The sequence below is a fragment of the Podarcis raffonei genome, chromosome 10, assembly GCF_027172205.1.
Source record: "Podarcis raffonei isolate rPodRaf1 chromosome 10, rPodRaf1.pri, whole genome shotgun sequence".
Classification (NCBI taxonomy): Eukaryota; Metazoa; Chordata; class Lepidosauria; order Squamata; family Lacertidae; genus Podarcis; species Podarcis raffonei.
In genome coordinates, this window is record NC_070611.1 from 43114375 (window position 1) to 43129688 (window position 15314).

A 15314-nucleotide genomic window follows, 5' to 3' on the forward strand; every position below is an offset into this window, starting at 1 on the left:
GGGGGCAGGATGGAGAACCTTTCTTTTCTATAGAGGGAACTGTTTTCTTCAGAGTTAATCCACCAGGGTCTGCATGCCAGCAGTGGGCAGGACCAAGACCCAAAATGTAGCATTTCGGGACAGCATAACACTCTCCACCGCTCTTTCTGTCTCCCCTCCCCCCCATTTCTCTGTGCTTCCCTTTCCTTCCATCTCTTTGTCTATTTCTGCTGTCCCACATCAGTTTCCCATCCTCCTTGACAGAGGACTGAACTAATCATTTGCAGAGGGTCGCCACCCTGTTTTTTATTGCTCTTTCCATTTTTTTTCCCTTCTCCCTCTTTCACTCTAGGCTTCCCTGTTTTCTTATAAATCTGAGGGCTATAGGTTCCCCACCTCTGCATTAAATTACCCCATAAGATTACAAGGTGTTTATAACCTGGTTCCAAGTGCTTTAGCTCCTTATGAGTAAACGATGACACCTTGAACCGTGTCCTGAAGCATACTCATACTAGCAGTCAGTGCAGCTCTTTGGGAGAGGAGTCACCTGCAGTAAAATGCTCCAGTTAGCAGTGTAATCACTGTATTCTGCATCAGCTGTACCTTCCAAACCTAAGGGAAGCACCCCTCTCCCCCCGTAGAGCACACTGCACTAATCCAGACTTGAAATTGCCAATGCCAACTCTGGTGACAGTTCCAGTTGCACCCCATATTATGTAGCACCAGTAGCACCCCAAACTCTGCAACCATTGTCTCAAGATCTGGGAACCACTCATTCACAGGGCCTCCATCTTGCTGAGGATTAATCTTTTGTTTATCAACCCTTATCCAACCTATAACTGCATCTTGGCATTCACCTGACTCAAGGAGAATTAGAGCTCAGTGTCATTAGCATACTGATAACACCATGCTGCAAGGGAAAGGGAAAGGCTGTTCCCAATGACTCATCTTGGAAGGAATTTTCTCTTGGCTGTTGTAATTTTAGAGTGTTGAAAGATGTGTCTGTATGGGTGGGTCTGTATAAGGAAGAGTAATATGGATAATTGGATAGGTTGTGGGTGAACATATCAGACAACACAGCAATTCTTCAGACAGCTCTTGTTTATTCACAGGCCAGAACAGGACTGAAGCGTTCAGCCAACCTGCTTATATAGAGCTCAACTACATGGCAACAGTAACAACTTTCTGTAACTATCCAATCACTGAATGTCACTTTCAATTCCTTATTTGCATATACGGACCTGAGCGAAAACTATCTACAGTATCCCCCTGCTGGCCCAGGGTGAGAACTTCAGTACATAACAGATAAATAAATACTTTTTTCCAGTGAATTCAACCTTATAAACACCTCTGCCTTCTGTGGGCAATGTTCACTCTGTGATGTTTTTGAATAGGTAGCAGTGGCCACATGGGGGTCATTCTGGCTTTATGTGATTTTTGCTTATAGATGTGATAGCCAGGAATGTAACCTGTGTGTAGGATGAGATCTACCTATACAGTATTATTACTGGTAGTAGTAGTACCTATATTGGTTCAATAAAAGCTATTGGTTTATGTATTTTGTATTTGTTTCTCTCTTTTTTAAGCAAGGACGTTTAACATTGTCATGCCATTTTCTGAAGGTGTGTTTATAAATCTTTTGGTACATTCCACCCTAATAAAATATATGCTTGAGAAAGAAGTCTTATTATGGGCTGAAGCTGCTCACGTTCTGGGACAGAAAGAGAGAAAACATAGATAGCATTTACTGGTAGTTAAGCCCATGCTTAATGCTACCTTCTTAATGCCCTTCTTAATGCTATGGGTTACACCCATCTGAGCTTTAACCTTTTGGTTTTAGACCCTTGTTTGTATAAGGTTTTTAGTTTTACAAAAACTGATGTATGATTCAACAAGTTTCTTAACTCCAAGTTAATGTAAGCTAAAGAGCTGACAAATGTTCACCAGGAAACTAATTCCTTAGCTAAATGTTCACCAGGAAGCTAATTAGAATCAGCAGCTCTCAGGGAAAGATTGCTTGTTCTTTCTTCACTTGACATTAGTGGTTTTCCATTCTTGCCATCCTCTGATGTCACAGCAATCGTGTTTGTTTTTTGAAAAGACACAATGCCTTTTATAATTAATCAGAATTGAAACAGATGAAAGTACATCCTGTCTTAGAAAAATAGCACTTCATATTTACAATGCAGTGTTTGCTAAATACTTAATGAAAATCTCTTTTGCTAAACTTGACTTTTTTCTAACTCTGCGCTGAATAATTATTGCTACTACCAACTCTTTATTTAAATTTTTTTATTTGACATGACATGGAACAGTCGTAATCTTCTAAGTATTTGTATCTGACATGTAGTAAGACCTGAGCTTTGCAATATTGATAGCTCATATTTGCAGCAGCAGCAGCAGCAGCAGCAGCAGCAGCAGCAGCAGCAGCATTGAACCTAGAAGATGAATATGACTGTATTAATTTGTTTAAGAAATCTAGACCATTATTTGTCTATGTGGATATCATGGCAGTATACAAGTATGAATAAAATAAATCATGCTATGGAAAGTACAATATAAAACAACAATTATAACACAATTAGAGGCAATTAAAAGAAGTTTAACAGTAAGAGTAGTTTGACAGTGGAACAGACTCCCTTGGGAGATTGTGGACTCTGCTTATCTGAGGTTTTTAAGCAGAGATTGGCTGACCATCTGTCAAGGATGCTTTAGTTGAGATTCCTGCAAAGCAGGGGTTTGAACTAGATGGCACTTGACATACCTTCCAACTCTACAATTCTAGGATAAACATATTAGAATAAATGCAAGCCTAACCATGCCTACTCAGAAGTAAGTCCTATTGGATTCAATGGTGCTTTCTCCCTGGTAAGTGGGGTTAGGATTGCAGCCTTCAGGAACAATTTTGAAGTGAATGGTGCCCAAACAATTGACCTTGTAAAGTCAGCACTAACTGTGCTCCTGCAGCCCTGTTCAGATGACTGCTTACAACTGAAGGTGGTATTACCCTATAACCATAGTCTGTGGACATATTAATCTTTGTTATCTCAGCATAGTCTCTGGTTAAACTATTTTTGCATGGTTTTACTTTTATAGCACTTTAAGCAGGGCCTGCCCAAGAAATTTCTGCACTTGAGGCAACCACAAAACAGCATCCTGTCCTTCTCTACCAGGGAAGAAGGGGTGAGTGAAGTTCTACATCAGGAACAAGGAGGGAAATAAAGATCACCATGGGATCTGCTGCCATTGTGGATCCTGCTGCCTGAGATGGTCACTTCACCTTGCCTCATGAGTGGGTTGGCCCTGACTTTAAGCTCTATATGGAAAAGGCTAAAAGTAGATTCCACAGGGGTTTACTGCTGTAACTGCACTAGACACGTGAAGATTTTGATATGTCAGTTAGGCAAGACTCATGACTTCCAGAATATTTTTATTCAACGAACAAACAATGCAATAAATATTTCTTTGCAGTGTGTGCTATCGTCTCCAGAACTAGAGTAAAATTCATTTTGCACGCACGTTTTCCCCTCCCCATAGAAATGTTATTCTGCCAGCAATTATGTGGTAGCTCAGTGAGAAAGCGCAGGCAGCCTCCTGTTCTTTACAGTCATTCAATATTTTTCTTTCCCGTTCTTTAAAAGAAACAGACGGGATAGTCAAAGAGCAAGAAAATGCTTCTCCTATAACAATCAGATGCAGGTTTTCCAACACAACCAAATACTGTACTCATATAAGCAAATAATACACAACCCCCCCTCCTAAAGATGGATGAAAGGCATTAGAGGAAGTACAAGAAATACAAAATACGCGAGAGTACGACTGATAGCTAATTAGGGAAGTATATACTGTACAGTCGCAAACACTTTTTCGTTCCCACTTTTTATTTGTACGACTCTTGCTTTCTCTGGTTCTGAAGCAAACTATTTTGCAGCTGCAAACTCCACCTCCCCGGGCGTCGTATTCCTCCGCCCCTTCTAGTTTCCACAGACCAATCAGCTTTCACTCTTTCCTTCCCACCCCCGCTCCTCACGTGACAGCCTCATCCCAGAATCCTTTAGCCAAGATGGCAGCCCCCAGCTAATAGTGCCGCACGTGTGTATATGTGTCTCTTTTTTTGGAAAATCGAGCGGACTTAAAGTAGCTACTTTTAAAATATTCAATCTCCATCATTCAAAAGGTAGTTTGTTGCTAATTCACGGAGGCATGAAGACCAAATCGTCCTCTCACAAGTCCGAGAACACGCACAGGGTAAGATAAGGGACGGCGGGGTCGGGTCGGGTGGATCAGAAACCCGGACCTTTTTAAGAGCTCGGCTTAGGGCTTCGGTTCGCCGAACTGGCGAAATAGTATATTTGATATTCAGTTACATATCACTCTAAAAAGCCATTGGAGCAGAGTGGTACAGAAGCAAAAGAAGTTGGAGAGTAGCGCAACTTTTTTGCTTTCCTGTACAAGTTTTGGAAATCTGTAGTTACTGCAAGCAAACAAACAGCACCACACAAAAAAGCTTGCTTATGCCCTGGGCAGTCCAAAATAGTAACTGTGTGTGGCATTTGACACTCATCTGCTAACAAAACAGCAGGAAAACTATCAGTGTTCTTAAAGTATTCTGCTTGGCTCTGAAACCTTACCTTGTCCTACTGTGTAGTGTTGTGAAGCGCTGCAAGTTTTCCCACTTATTTGTGGTGTGTCTCTTGTGCTTCTAGCACACTGTAAATTGCAGATAATTCTTAACTATGAATATGGAAGATCCTGCAACAGTACAGAAGATTAGACAACATTTTCTGATTTCAAATAAGTTGTCTGGCCCATTTGAGTCTGATTTCATTCAATTCTATGGGCTGTACCATGTGACTATGTATGAAATATCATTAGAAGGGACAGCCATATAAAATCTTACTCTTTCTGATAAGCCTGATGTCTCAAAGATAACTGGGGAAAAAACCACAAGAAACTCCTGTTTATTTATTACTTTTTTTACAGTTTCTCACCTTCTCGGAACGCTTAAGCAATGTAAATATTGACATTATTCATCGCATTGACAGAACAGGGAGCTATGCTGAGGTAAGATTAATGTAGTTGTTTTTCATCTGTCTAGGTGTCATCTTATTCAGTGTTATCTTATTCAGTGTTGGATGTGGGTGTTGAGGTGCTGGGAGCTCAGTTACAGGATGCTGCCTAGTTCTGAGCCATGGTAGGGTCACCTGACATGGGATGAAGACGGTGGTAGACATTGTACATCCTCACATCCCTTTGATCTAGTTACTGGGGTGGCTAATTTATTAGCTACAGTGCTAATTTACTACAGATCCTTTGAATTCAATAAAGTTGTGACCCTTTAAAAAAAGATAGAGAGCTTTCTGCTGGGAGCAGCATACTTGGAACTGAAACAGGCAGCCATTAATAGAATAGGTGCCTGATGTGTTGTGTTTACAATTACCGTCACTGGTTGTATCTGAGCCTGTAGCAATCAATGCAGGGACTGCCACAGCTGAGTTCTGGCTTAAATATCTCCACTATATAAGTTTGTTAGGCCCTGATAAAAGCTCTATGATTGCTCTAGAAAGCCCTTATAGGGAGTAACAATTATTTTCATTGTACAGATGGGGGAAAAATATTGTATACCATCATGCCACATCTGTCTGAAACAGCAACGTCTGAAACAGTATATTGCATGCAGACCCTCCCTCCCGCTTCTGGTGGTTTGGCTGCAGTTAATGCAACACATATGGGGATCAGCTTCCTTTCTCTTGCTGTTGTGTTATGCTTGTGGTTTTTGATCAGCTTTGTGGCCAGTCTACTGGGAGTTAGGAATTATGAAATATATAATAAAATATTAATAATGACCTTTGGTTTTTGTCAACATTTCCTGCAAGACCAGCCCTTTGAGATTAGGGTGTTGGTCTACCAGTGCTATAGTAAATATTTTTCCTTTCAAAATCAACAATAAATGTTCTGTCTTTGTATTTGTTAACCACACTCATAGTGTATTGAGAGTCATGGGAGCAAGGTCAAGGTTGTTGGGTTGTATCCAGTGAAGTTGTTCTGTTCATGCAAGGACTTATGCTTGCGCAGTGGAATTTCCCCTTCCTCCTCCCTGTGTGCAGATTTGGGTGAGGGGCACAGGAAGAGGAGAGGGAGGAAAAGTTCAATTGTGCATTTCAGTCCTTGTGCAAATGAGACGACTTTGTTGGATACATTGTATGTTGCTCTTGTCTTGTCCATAAGCCTTTTTTTGTGTGTATTGGTGGCAGCCAGGCAACCCAGTTGCTGAAACAGATCAGCAATAGTATGTGAATTTACCTAGAGTCCTGTGTAGTAGGAAAATAATAAATAGCTGTTAACCTGTGTATGTAAGTCAGAGTTACTTTTATTTTCAAACATGTTTTGTTTCTGGAGATGTGAAAAGAATGATTCAAAATATGGGGGAAACTTCAACGCATAATTCATTTTCTTTGTTCACATTATTTGGACTGTTTGCCGTTTGTAATGATAAATATGAATGTGTGCTTAAATTAGGCACAAGTTTATACAAAGAACCTTGACATGCTGCCTTTCTGCATGAGAGATTGTGCATTTAGTATAGAAATTGAGAGACTCAGCTGTGACTCAGGATGGTCCTGATTAGAATCTTGCCTCTACCATCAAATCCTCACTAGGTGGCCTGATATAAGATGCTGTCTCTCCACCTTGCCCCATCCCATCACCTGAAATGGGACAGTAATACCAATTTACCTTACAGGGTGGATAATACCAATTACCTTACAGCTAGATATTATAGGTCAAGTAAGTTGAACATTCAAATATATCCTCCCGTTTGTGGGCAGCATTCCAACATAGGATCATCCATTTGCAACTTCAAGTGGTGTAGTCTTAGACAGGTCTGTTTGTCCATTTGGGGTGCTGAATTTATATATTGAGTTGTTATTTGCACACATAAATTCTAATCCAGAGAAGGTATAGAAAGTTATCTTGTCTGTGCAGCCCTCCCTCCAGCTCCACTGTTGTTGGATCATGGCCATCTGATTGTAATATGTGATTACCAGCTGTATAAGAATTGACATGCTTTTCACAATTTCAGTTATTTTCAAATGTTATAATTGTTATAATTATTTCTAGGTAACAGCTCCAGTTTTGCAAACACTTGTGTAAATGTTTAAATGAAAAATGGAATAATTCAGTTGTGCTTAATACTTCATAAATATTGCACCACCCCATGAAGGCTTTTTACTTAAGCATTCCTTCCTTAATCAAGCCTGAACTGCTCCATACGAATATATATTAACTAATATACACTCTTGATTTTGCTAGGAGGTTGAAACATATTTTCATGAAGGACTCGAGAAATGGAGGGAGCTGAACCTTACTCGCCATTTTGGTATATCTTTTCCCCAAAATATTTTGTATTAATACTTCTCATTGTGTGTTGTATAAAAGTGTTGCTGTTTTGTTGGAAATGTATGTTGGGAGTAAGGGTTTGCACACAATCTAACAGTTAATATACATTTAGTGATATGTATACATTTTGAACATGGAGTGCATCAGATGAATATGCTGTGCCTTTCCTGTGCTGATTTCTGTGCAATTTTCAGTGCTAGATTAGAGCTGGCAGGATGTTTTGTTTATGTTTCCTGCTGTTTAACCTAACATTGATATAATCAGCACAAGTTCTTCAGTAGCCCAATCTCATCAGTGGTGCATCAGTGCAGTATCATGACCTGTGGTCCACGTGGGATGATTAGGGGCATTATACCAGCATAGGCTAGCCCTTCTACACTACACTACACTACACTACACTACACTACACTACACTACACTACACTACACTTAACGGTACAGCAATAGCTGGAGAAGAGAGATTGGATCAGGCTTGGCAATGATGTGCTAAAGTTCTTTTGGCCAGTGCTGTACTAGAGCAATTCTGTGTACCTGACAGCGCAGCAAAAGTGAGAACCCCCCCCGGCAAAATTTTTGTGTTAGGGAAAATTACAGGATTTCTGTGGGAGATCACAGGATATGCACAGAATGGAAATTAAGCTGTTTGACAGTCCCAAAATGCATACACAAATAGGATGATCACCCCAATAGCATTGTAAGCATAAACCATTATGCACAATAAAAAGGCTTCCATATGTTTCTTTCTCTTTATTTTTCTCTCTCTTCTCCTCCTCCTCTTCCTTCTTCTGTCACAGTGGCACTTATCTGTTGGATGGCCTTGCAAATTGACCCCAAATCCAGCACTGGGTTCTAGATCTCGATGAACAGTGCTATCTATAGTCATTCCACTCTATCTGCAGTTGTGGCTTTGCATTTTCCAGTAATGAGAGAGGAGGGGGGCAGAAAGCTGCTAACGGTGTTTCCATTCTTCACTTTTACAAAGCTTTCATAAAATTTCAGCAACAGATTCTTGTTTCCAAAATAGATATTTTAGTTTTCTTCCTTGTGGAACAAGTATTTTCCAGTCATACCTTCCAGCCAAAAGCTTTGCCACAGTTAATCCCTTGTTTGCTCACGATAATTAGAGTGTGTGTATGTATGTGTGTATGTATGAGAGACAGAGATGGAGAGAGAAATTGGCACAGAAATCATTTGACCTGACAAGCCACTTTTAAAGCTTCATGCACAGTCAATTCCTTCTTTCCCAGAAAGGTCTAACCTTTGAGCCTGTGTTTGAATAGGCTGTTGTCACGCAAGTGAGCCATGCTAGGAGCTGTGAGGGGGTGTCCCCATTATGCATTACGGGTCTTGCATGCTGGGATTGTACTCCATGGGTATATGGTTTTTAATCACCTGCTGGCTTTGAGCCTTTAAAGCTGGGAGCCTTGTAATATGAGCAAGAGCTGGAAGGCACGGGTAATGCATTCTGGCCATTTTTTCTAGGGCCTAATGCTGATGCAATCCTGTATACACTAACCTAGGAGTAATTCCTGCTGAACTCAGTAGATTAGTGTTCCTGAAACTCCATGAAACAAATCAAGGTTTTGTTTTGTTTTTTACACAGTGACATTCTACAGGCAGGTAGTCAACAAATGCCAGTCTTTCAACCAGCTGGTGTACTATCAGAATGACATTGTGCAGAGCTTGAAAACCCACCTGCAAGTGAAAGACAGTCTTGCCTTCCAACCTCTTTTGGAGTAAGTACCTACTGCAGTATCTAAAATATACCTTCTGAGTTTCTGTTCACAGGTGGGGAAGACCCTTTGTTCTTTTTAGTCCATTGGGTATCTTTGGGCAGTTAACTGTTTCTCAGTCCTAGCACTGGCGGAGGAAGAGGAGTGCAGCGGGAGCGCACCGCCCCCGGCAGCGCGATCCCGGTGGAGTGTCATTGCAGCTGCCCCCGCCCCGCATGCTGGGTGCCACGCCCCCAGGATGCATGCCAGCCCCACTCCTGTCTGCTCCCCGCCCCCTGGTGCCAGAGCATGAAGCTCTGCCACTGAGTCCTAGGCTCTCTTTTCCAGAGTGGGAATGATATTAACTATGCTCATCACACAGGACTGTAATGAGGTTATGTTAGCTGTGATGAACTTCAGGAGTACACTGGGCCATACGATATACAAATGCATTCACTTGTGAGCAGACCACGGGACAGTGAGGTTTCCCCCAGAATTATTTGAAATCATCACGGGATGTGTGTGTTCAAATTATAATGTGGCACCACTTACGTTTTCCTGCTTTATGTATCTCAATACAGCTTAGTGGTGCAGTTGGCTCGTGATCTCCAGACAGATTTCTATCCTCATTTCCAAGACTTTTTTCTGTCCATTACAAAATTATTGGATACCCAGGATACGGAGCTGCTAGAATGGACTTTCACCTGTCTCTCTTACCTTTACAAATACTTATGGCGGCTGATGGTGAAGGACATGTCCAATATTTATGGGTAAGTTTTTCAACAACAACAACATGGCCAGTACACGAGTCTTATTCTTCATCATTTGCACTCTTTGAGTTAGACTAGAAAAGCTTTTGGTCCCTTTTAGCTCTGATTCTTATAACCAGTGTGATAGCTAATGGCCCTGATTCTGTGTGCACACAACTGCAGCCTAGTTCTTTCCCTCTTCTAAATTTACTGAGAAGAAAATGCTATGTTCATTGGGCAGTGTGGTAAGGGAAGCAAGAATGCCTATCATGTTTACTATTGGTTTGTTCTACCACTGAGCTATGGCCATGATTAAATCAGTATAAAATATGTGTTAATAAATTTGCTTTGCGTCCGATGATGGATTCCAGGAAGCATTGCTGGAGAAACGAATTGATCTTATATTTATATTTGAATGTTGTACTTGCAGATTGTACAGCACCTTGTTGGCTCACCATAAAGAGCACATCAGAAATTTTGCAGCAGAAAGCTTCACCTTCCTGATGAGGAAGGTAAGTGATGTTGGGGCGGGGACAGGAGAGTGTAAAAAGAGAAGCGCCTTCTGTTCAAATCAAGTTTACCACTGCAGCTTTAATATTTAACATAATACAAAGTGTTACTAGGCATCTCTAGTTTGAAGGAAATGACTGTCATCCATTTAGTTCAGTGTACCTATGAAACTGCTTTATAGTGGCCCACTTTGTATGTCACGGTAAACCATAGGCAATGATTTGTTATGAGTGCGCCTTTCTGGGCTGTGTTCTCCCTTAGTGGAAACAACAAACCATGATCCCTGACTCAGCACTGCATCCAAACCAGGGATTGTGGTTTGCAAAACCAGTGAGTCAATAACAAACCTTTGCTATTGATTGTGAGGTGCTTTTTTTAGGAATGAAACAAACCACAATCCCTGGTTTGACAGAATGCTAAGCCATTTGTCTCCTCCATGCTAGTTAGACCAAGAGAGGAAACAAACAGACCAGTAAGGTGCAGTCATGGTAAGCCATTAGCTGTAGTTTATTGTGACATGCGAATAAAGCCAATGAGTGAAACCATCTAGCCAGCATTGTAACCTTTAACTAGTAGCAGCTCTCTGAGGTTTTTCCTCTCTCATGTTCCCTGACCCCCCCTTTTTTAAATGGAGATGCCATGTATTAAACATGACACTAGGTAGAAGGCACTAGGTAGGTTAGATTTTTCTGCTTGTTGTAGAACAGTGACGGTAACTGTAGTGTTCTTAGTAACTGGTGCAATTTCCAACTACACCACATAGCAGAATAATAAGAAAAAGCAAAACTTGGAGCAACTTTTCTGACATTAGTTTACTGGTCAAATGCTGAACCACTTCCCCTGAAGAACACAAATGTTTGAAATGTATTGGGAAATCTGATGACCAGTTTGTAAACAGATCCTCTTGCACCTATCACCTTCGTGTTTTCTCTTTGAGATAGTGCACTCCTTTACTTTATTGTTAGGATACTATTTAAGCTGGACCTTTTAGGGTGGTCAGTTAATGGCTTTGGGCACCTCACTGGTTTCTATTTTGTTCTGGCAATATGCTTGCCACTGGGGAGATTTTTGCTCTTGGCTTGCATTACTAGCTGCTCATGGGTAAAAGGCTTGTCTGCATGTTTGAACTGATAGCAACTCTGCTGGGGAACTGGTGGTTTCCACAGCACGATAGCCTTCAGTCTGCAAAACATGGACAGCTCAATGTAAAAAGAAGCTTGATCAGTGTAACATCAGAAGACATTCCCCGGTTCCTGAGAAGGACAGGTAAAGTATGTAACTAATGCATGCTATGATGCTTGAAATCTATTTTTTTCCATTTAGTTTATATACATTGTAGCACCAATATAAAGCTGGGAGTGTAAGAGGTAAGAGTAATGGCAGGGATTTTAATTAGCCTTTCTAAGTAGTATGTATGAATTAAAATAAAAGGGGTGCGAACTGTAATTTTGTTTCCTAGGTTTCAGACCAAAATGCTCTCTTAAACGTAATGTTCCATGACTTGGAAATGCACCCAGAAAAAGTAGAAGGTGTCGGACAGCTGATTTTTGAGACGTGCAAAGGCGTTAGGAACATGTTCCATTCCTGTGCTGAAACGGTAATCAATCCAAGTGCATGAAGCAAATGGAAAATTATAAAGTGCCTGATTCAGGAGTGAATTTTTAACTTGCTTCCATAGATGACTGGTTTAGGTTGTTTTGCCCTAAATTCCCCCCTCAACCCAATAGACAAATAGCAAATTTATTTCAAGAAGACTTTCAGGATATTATATCTCTAGTTCTTTTTTCTTTTTGAAAAATTATTTAATTATTCACTACTTGGCACAGTTTCTATAAGGATAAACTGTGTGTGTGTGTGTGTAAAATATATGGAATGTGGTGTAATGCTTAGAGTGTTGGACTCTATGACCTGGGAGAACAGGTTTTAAATCCCCAATCAGCCATGAAGCTCACTGGGCGACCTTGAGTCATTCACTGTCTCTCAGCTTACCCTACCTCATGAGGTTGTTGTGAAATAAAGTGGAGAAAAAACATGTATACCACCACCTTGAGATCTTTGGAGGAAAAGGCGGTATATACAAATAAACGAGTATGTGTGTATGAATAAATAAATAAATAATCAAAATAGGTTTTGGATAGAAAACTTTCCTAGTTGTACAGGGTGAGTCTTTTAAAAGAGGCCCTGTGGAACATGTGCACTCTGTATCCACAGGGCCTCTTTTAAAGGACTCACCCTGTATAACGCTAATCTTGCATAAAGGATCAGATTGCCATGAAGCAGCAGTAGCCTCCTTTAAGCTGAAAGTCATTTATTGAGAAGTAAATGAGTTTATGACCAGGGTTAGAGTGAAAAATACTTTTAATGTGAACTATTTTAAAACATTAAAGATGCGTGTAATTCCCCCCCCCCACAGGTTATAACATTAATTCTGAAAAAGCTGGGGCCACTTACAGAAACAGAAGTGACCCTCTCCTGGAACTTGGTTGGTGAAGCTTTCAAACATATGGCAAAATCAGCTGCTGGATTCATCTATAAAGAACATTTCAGTGTATTTTTCAGATGCTTGCAAGTGAGTTGTAATTAATTAAAATAGAAAGGGGCTCTCCCCTCTCCCCTCCTTTGAATTATGGTGGTATGTGGCAGGAGATGGGAAAGTCATGTGGTGAGTTGGCAGGTATCCAGAACCATGTTATTTTACTGTTGTCAACAGTGAAATGAATGATGTTACACACGCTGATTGATTTTAACAATGTTGCCTGTAGAATTGGGTGGGAAAACACTGTCCTTAATATATAAAACTTTAAAAAACTTTTTAAAAGCTGCTTGTAATTGTGAATAACAAGCAAAATTTGTATTTTGTCTGAGATGTCCATTCTTCATGAAGTCCCATTCATGTGGTCTGAGTAAAGGGGTGAGAAATAAGGTTATAAACCACTGAATTGCACTTTTTTTGAAGAACCTTTTGTCTAGTTAAGCAGCAGCAACAACAACAACTATGGAAACGTCTGACTTTTGAGTGCAAAACCTTTTTTTTTTTAATCAAACACATAGAAATCAATACTTGAACTGCAAGAAAAGATAACGAAGGACAACTGCTGTGAAGCTTCTGAACAGATTGAGAGGGTATTGCAAGTGTATTTGATCTTAGCAGAATATGCACAAGGCTCCAAAATTGTTCAGCCTGAAGAAGTTTGTAAGGTCAGTAAAACTTTCCTCTGCTAGAACAGATCACGTACATCTGGCATGAGAGAGGATATGAAGCAAGGTGGAAGCAGGAAGCATTGTTTAGCTTTGTCTTTGAGATTATTTCAAGGATTTGGATCTAGTGGTAGAGAGGGTGCAGCTACGAGTGAAATTTATTAGTCATCTTCAGCAGCTTGGCAAGAATTCTGTTGATCTAGATTAACTGTTGGTCTATGACTAATAACCTGATGGATTCATTGTTGATCTAGATTCCCTTTTTTCTTTTACAACACTGACTATTTTGCTATATTGTTGTGCTATGTCAGAGATATTATTCAAGAAGGAAGGGAGCCAGTGTGGTGTAGTGGTTAAGAGCGGTGGACTCGTAATCTGGTAAACCGGGTTCGCGACTCTGCTCCTCCACATGCAGCTGCTGGGTGACCTTGGGCCAGTCACACTTCTTTGAAGTCTCTCAGCCCCACTCACCTCACAGAGTGTTTGTTGTGGGGGAGGAAGGGAAAGGAGATTGTTAGCTGCTTTGAGACTCCTTAGGGGTAGTGATAAAGCGGGATATCAAATCCAAACTCTTCTTAGTGCAAAGGAATGTGGTATCAAAAAGATTTAGGGATAGGCAAGACTCCAGATGTGATGAACTGTGGTCTTAGGCCCCACTACTATACTGTTTTAGGTAACTAATGAAGACCTGGACAGCTTTTTGAAAAGGCCTTTGGTTAATTCTACAATTTTGCCAGCTCATTTCTTATATTTCTTTGTGCTGCTTGAATGGTTATTGTTCTTTTTTTAAAAAAAAGTCTGTTTTATTCTGTTTTTGTTGTTGTTTTTTTACTGTCTGTTAGCAGCTTTGAGTCTCCTTCAATAAATAGGCAGGATGCATTAAAAAAAAATAGATACTGTACAGGTCACTTCTGACTAGTCTTATAAATCAGAGATTTCATTTAAGCAAACAACAAAAAGCTTCTAGCACTCATGACTTCAGATAGAAACAGGAATTCTAGTTCTTCTTGCCGGAATTTCTAAGTGTGTTTTTAATTGTTCATATTTTCATTTCACAGACGTTAACAAAACTGATAGAAACACCGGACCTCTCAGTGCCCTGTCGTGATACTCTACTTAAAGTTATTTCTGTTCTGTTTCTTGATGAGAGTGTCTTATTGCCTGATTCATTGGTCAAAGAAATTGTTGAAAAGGTAACAAAATGTTAGGCTGGACTCAGTTGAATACTGTATTATGAACATTCCACTTTTGAGCATCTGGTCTGCAAGATTTGATTCATACATTACCCTTTTCTGTGCGTGAATATATGCGAACAGGCTCACTTTCCCCATATAAGTCTTTGGGAAATAGGAACAAATCTATTTTCTTCTGGCAACCAATACAGGCAGATGCAACTGGATGTAAATGCTAGAGTTTCTCTCCTCCCAGCTGAGCAGCTGAACTGCTAGGATCAAAGTAGTAGTTGGAAGCTATTTGCCATAAAAATCTGAGTCTATATCTTGAGAGAGTTTCGTAGGGGAGAGCCATAGCAAAGTGGCAAGGTTCCCCAGACCCCTCTGGTGGCAGGACTGCATAAGAGGTCCACCTGAGACCTTTAGTTGGAGTAGATATTACTGAGTTACTGGTAGATGTCTGAGTGCAGTTTCATATTGTCACACATGGGTACATATACGCAAGCAGCCTCATTGACAACTGCATTTAAAGAGATGTGCGTGTCTGCAAGTTTTGACTATTTTTCTGTACGCTAATGCAGTAAATACTGGAAAAG

General features: G+C 40.4%; 1 protein-coding gene across 3 annotated transcripts in view; it reads left to right on the top strand.

Annotated features, from left to right (window-relative positions):
- The first annotated feature begins 4031 nt into the window (after positions 1 to 4031).
- UTP20 (UTP20 small subunit processome component) overlaps positions 4032 to 15314 on the top strand; it is a 57649-nt gene continuing 46366 nt past the window's right edge. For all 3 annotated transcript variants that reach the window (XM_053406802.1, XM_053406804.1, XM_053406803.1), the window contains exons 1-10: positions 4032 to 4227; positions 4963 to 5043; positions 7291 to 7357; positions 8981 to 9113; positions 9671 to 9859; positions 10269 to 10350; positions 11808 to 11945; positions 12762 to 12917; positions 13400 to 13546; positions 14605 to 14739. In XM_053406802.1, the coding sequence (XP_053262777.1) occupies positions 4183 to 4227; positions 4963 to 5043; positions 7291 to 7357; positions 8981 to 9113; positions 9671 to 9859; positions 10269 to 10350; positions 11808 to 11945; positions 12762 to 12917; positions 13400 to 13546; positions 14605 to 14739 (1173 nt within the window). In that variant the 5' untranslated portion in view covers positions 4032 to 4182. The remainder of the gene's footprint in view (positions 4228 to 4962; positions 5044 to 7290; positions 7358 to 8980; positions 9114 to 9670; positions 9860 to 10268; positions 10351 to 11807; positions 11946 to 12761; positions 12918 to 13399; positions 13547 to 14604; positions 14740 to 15314) is intronic.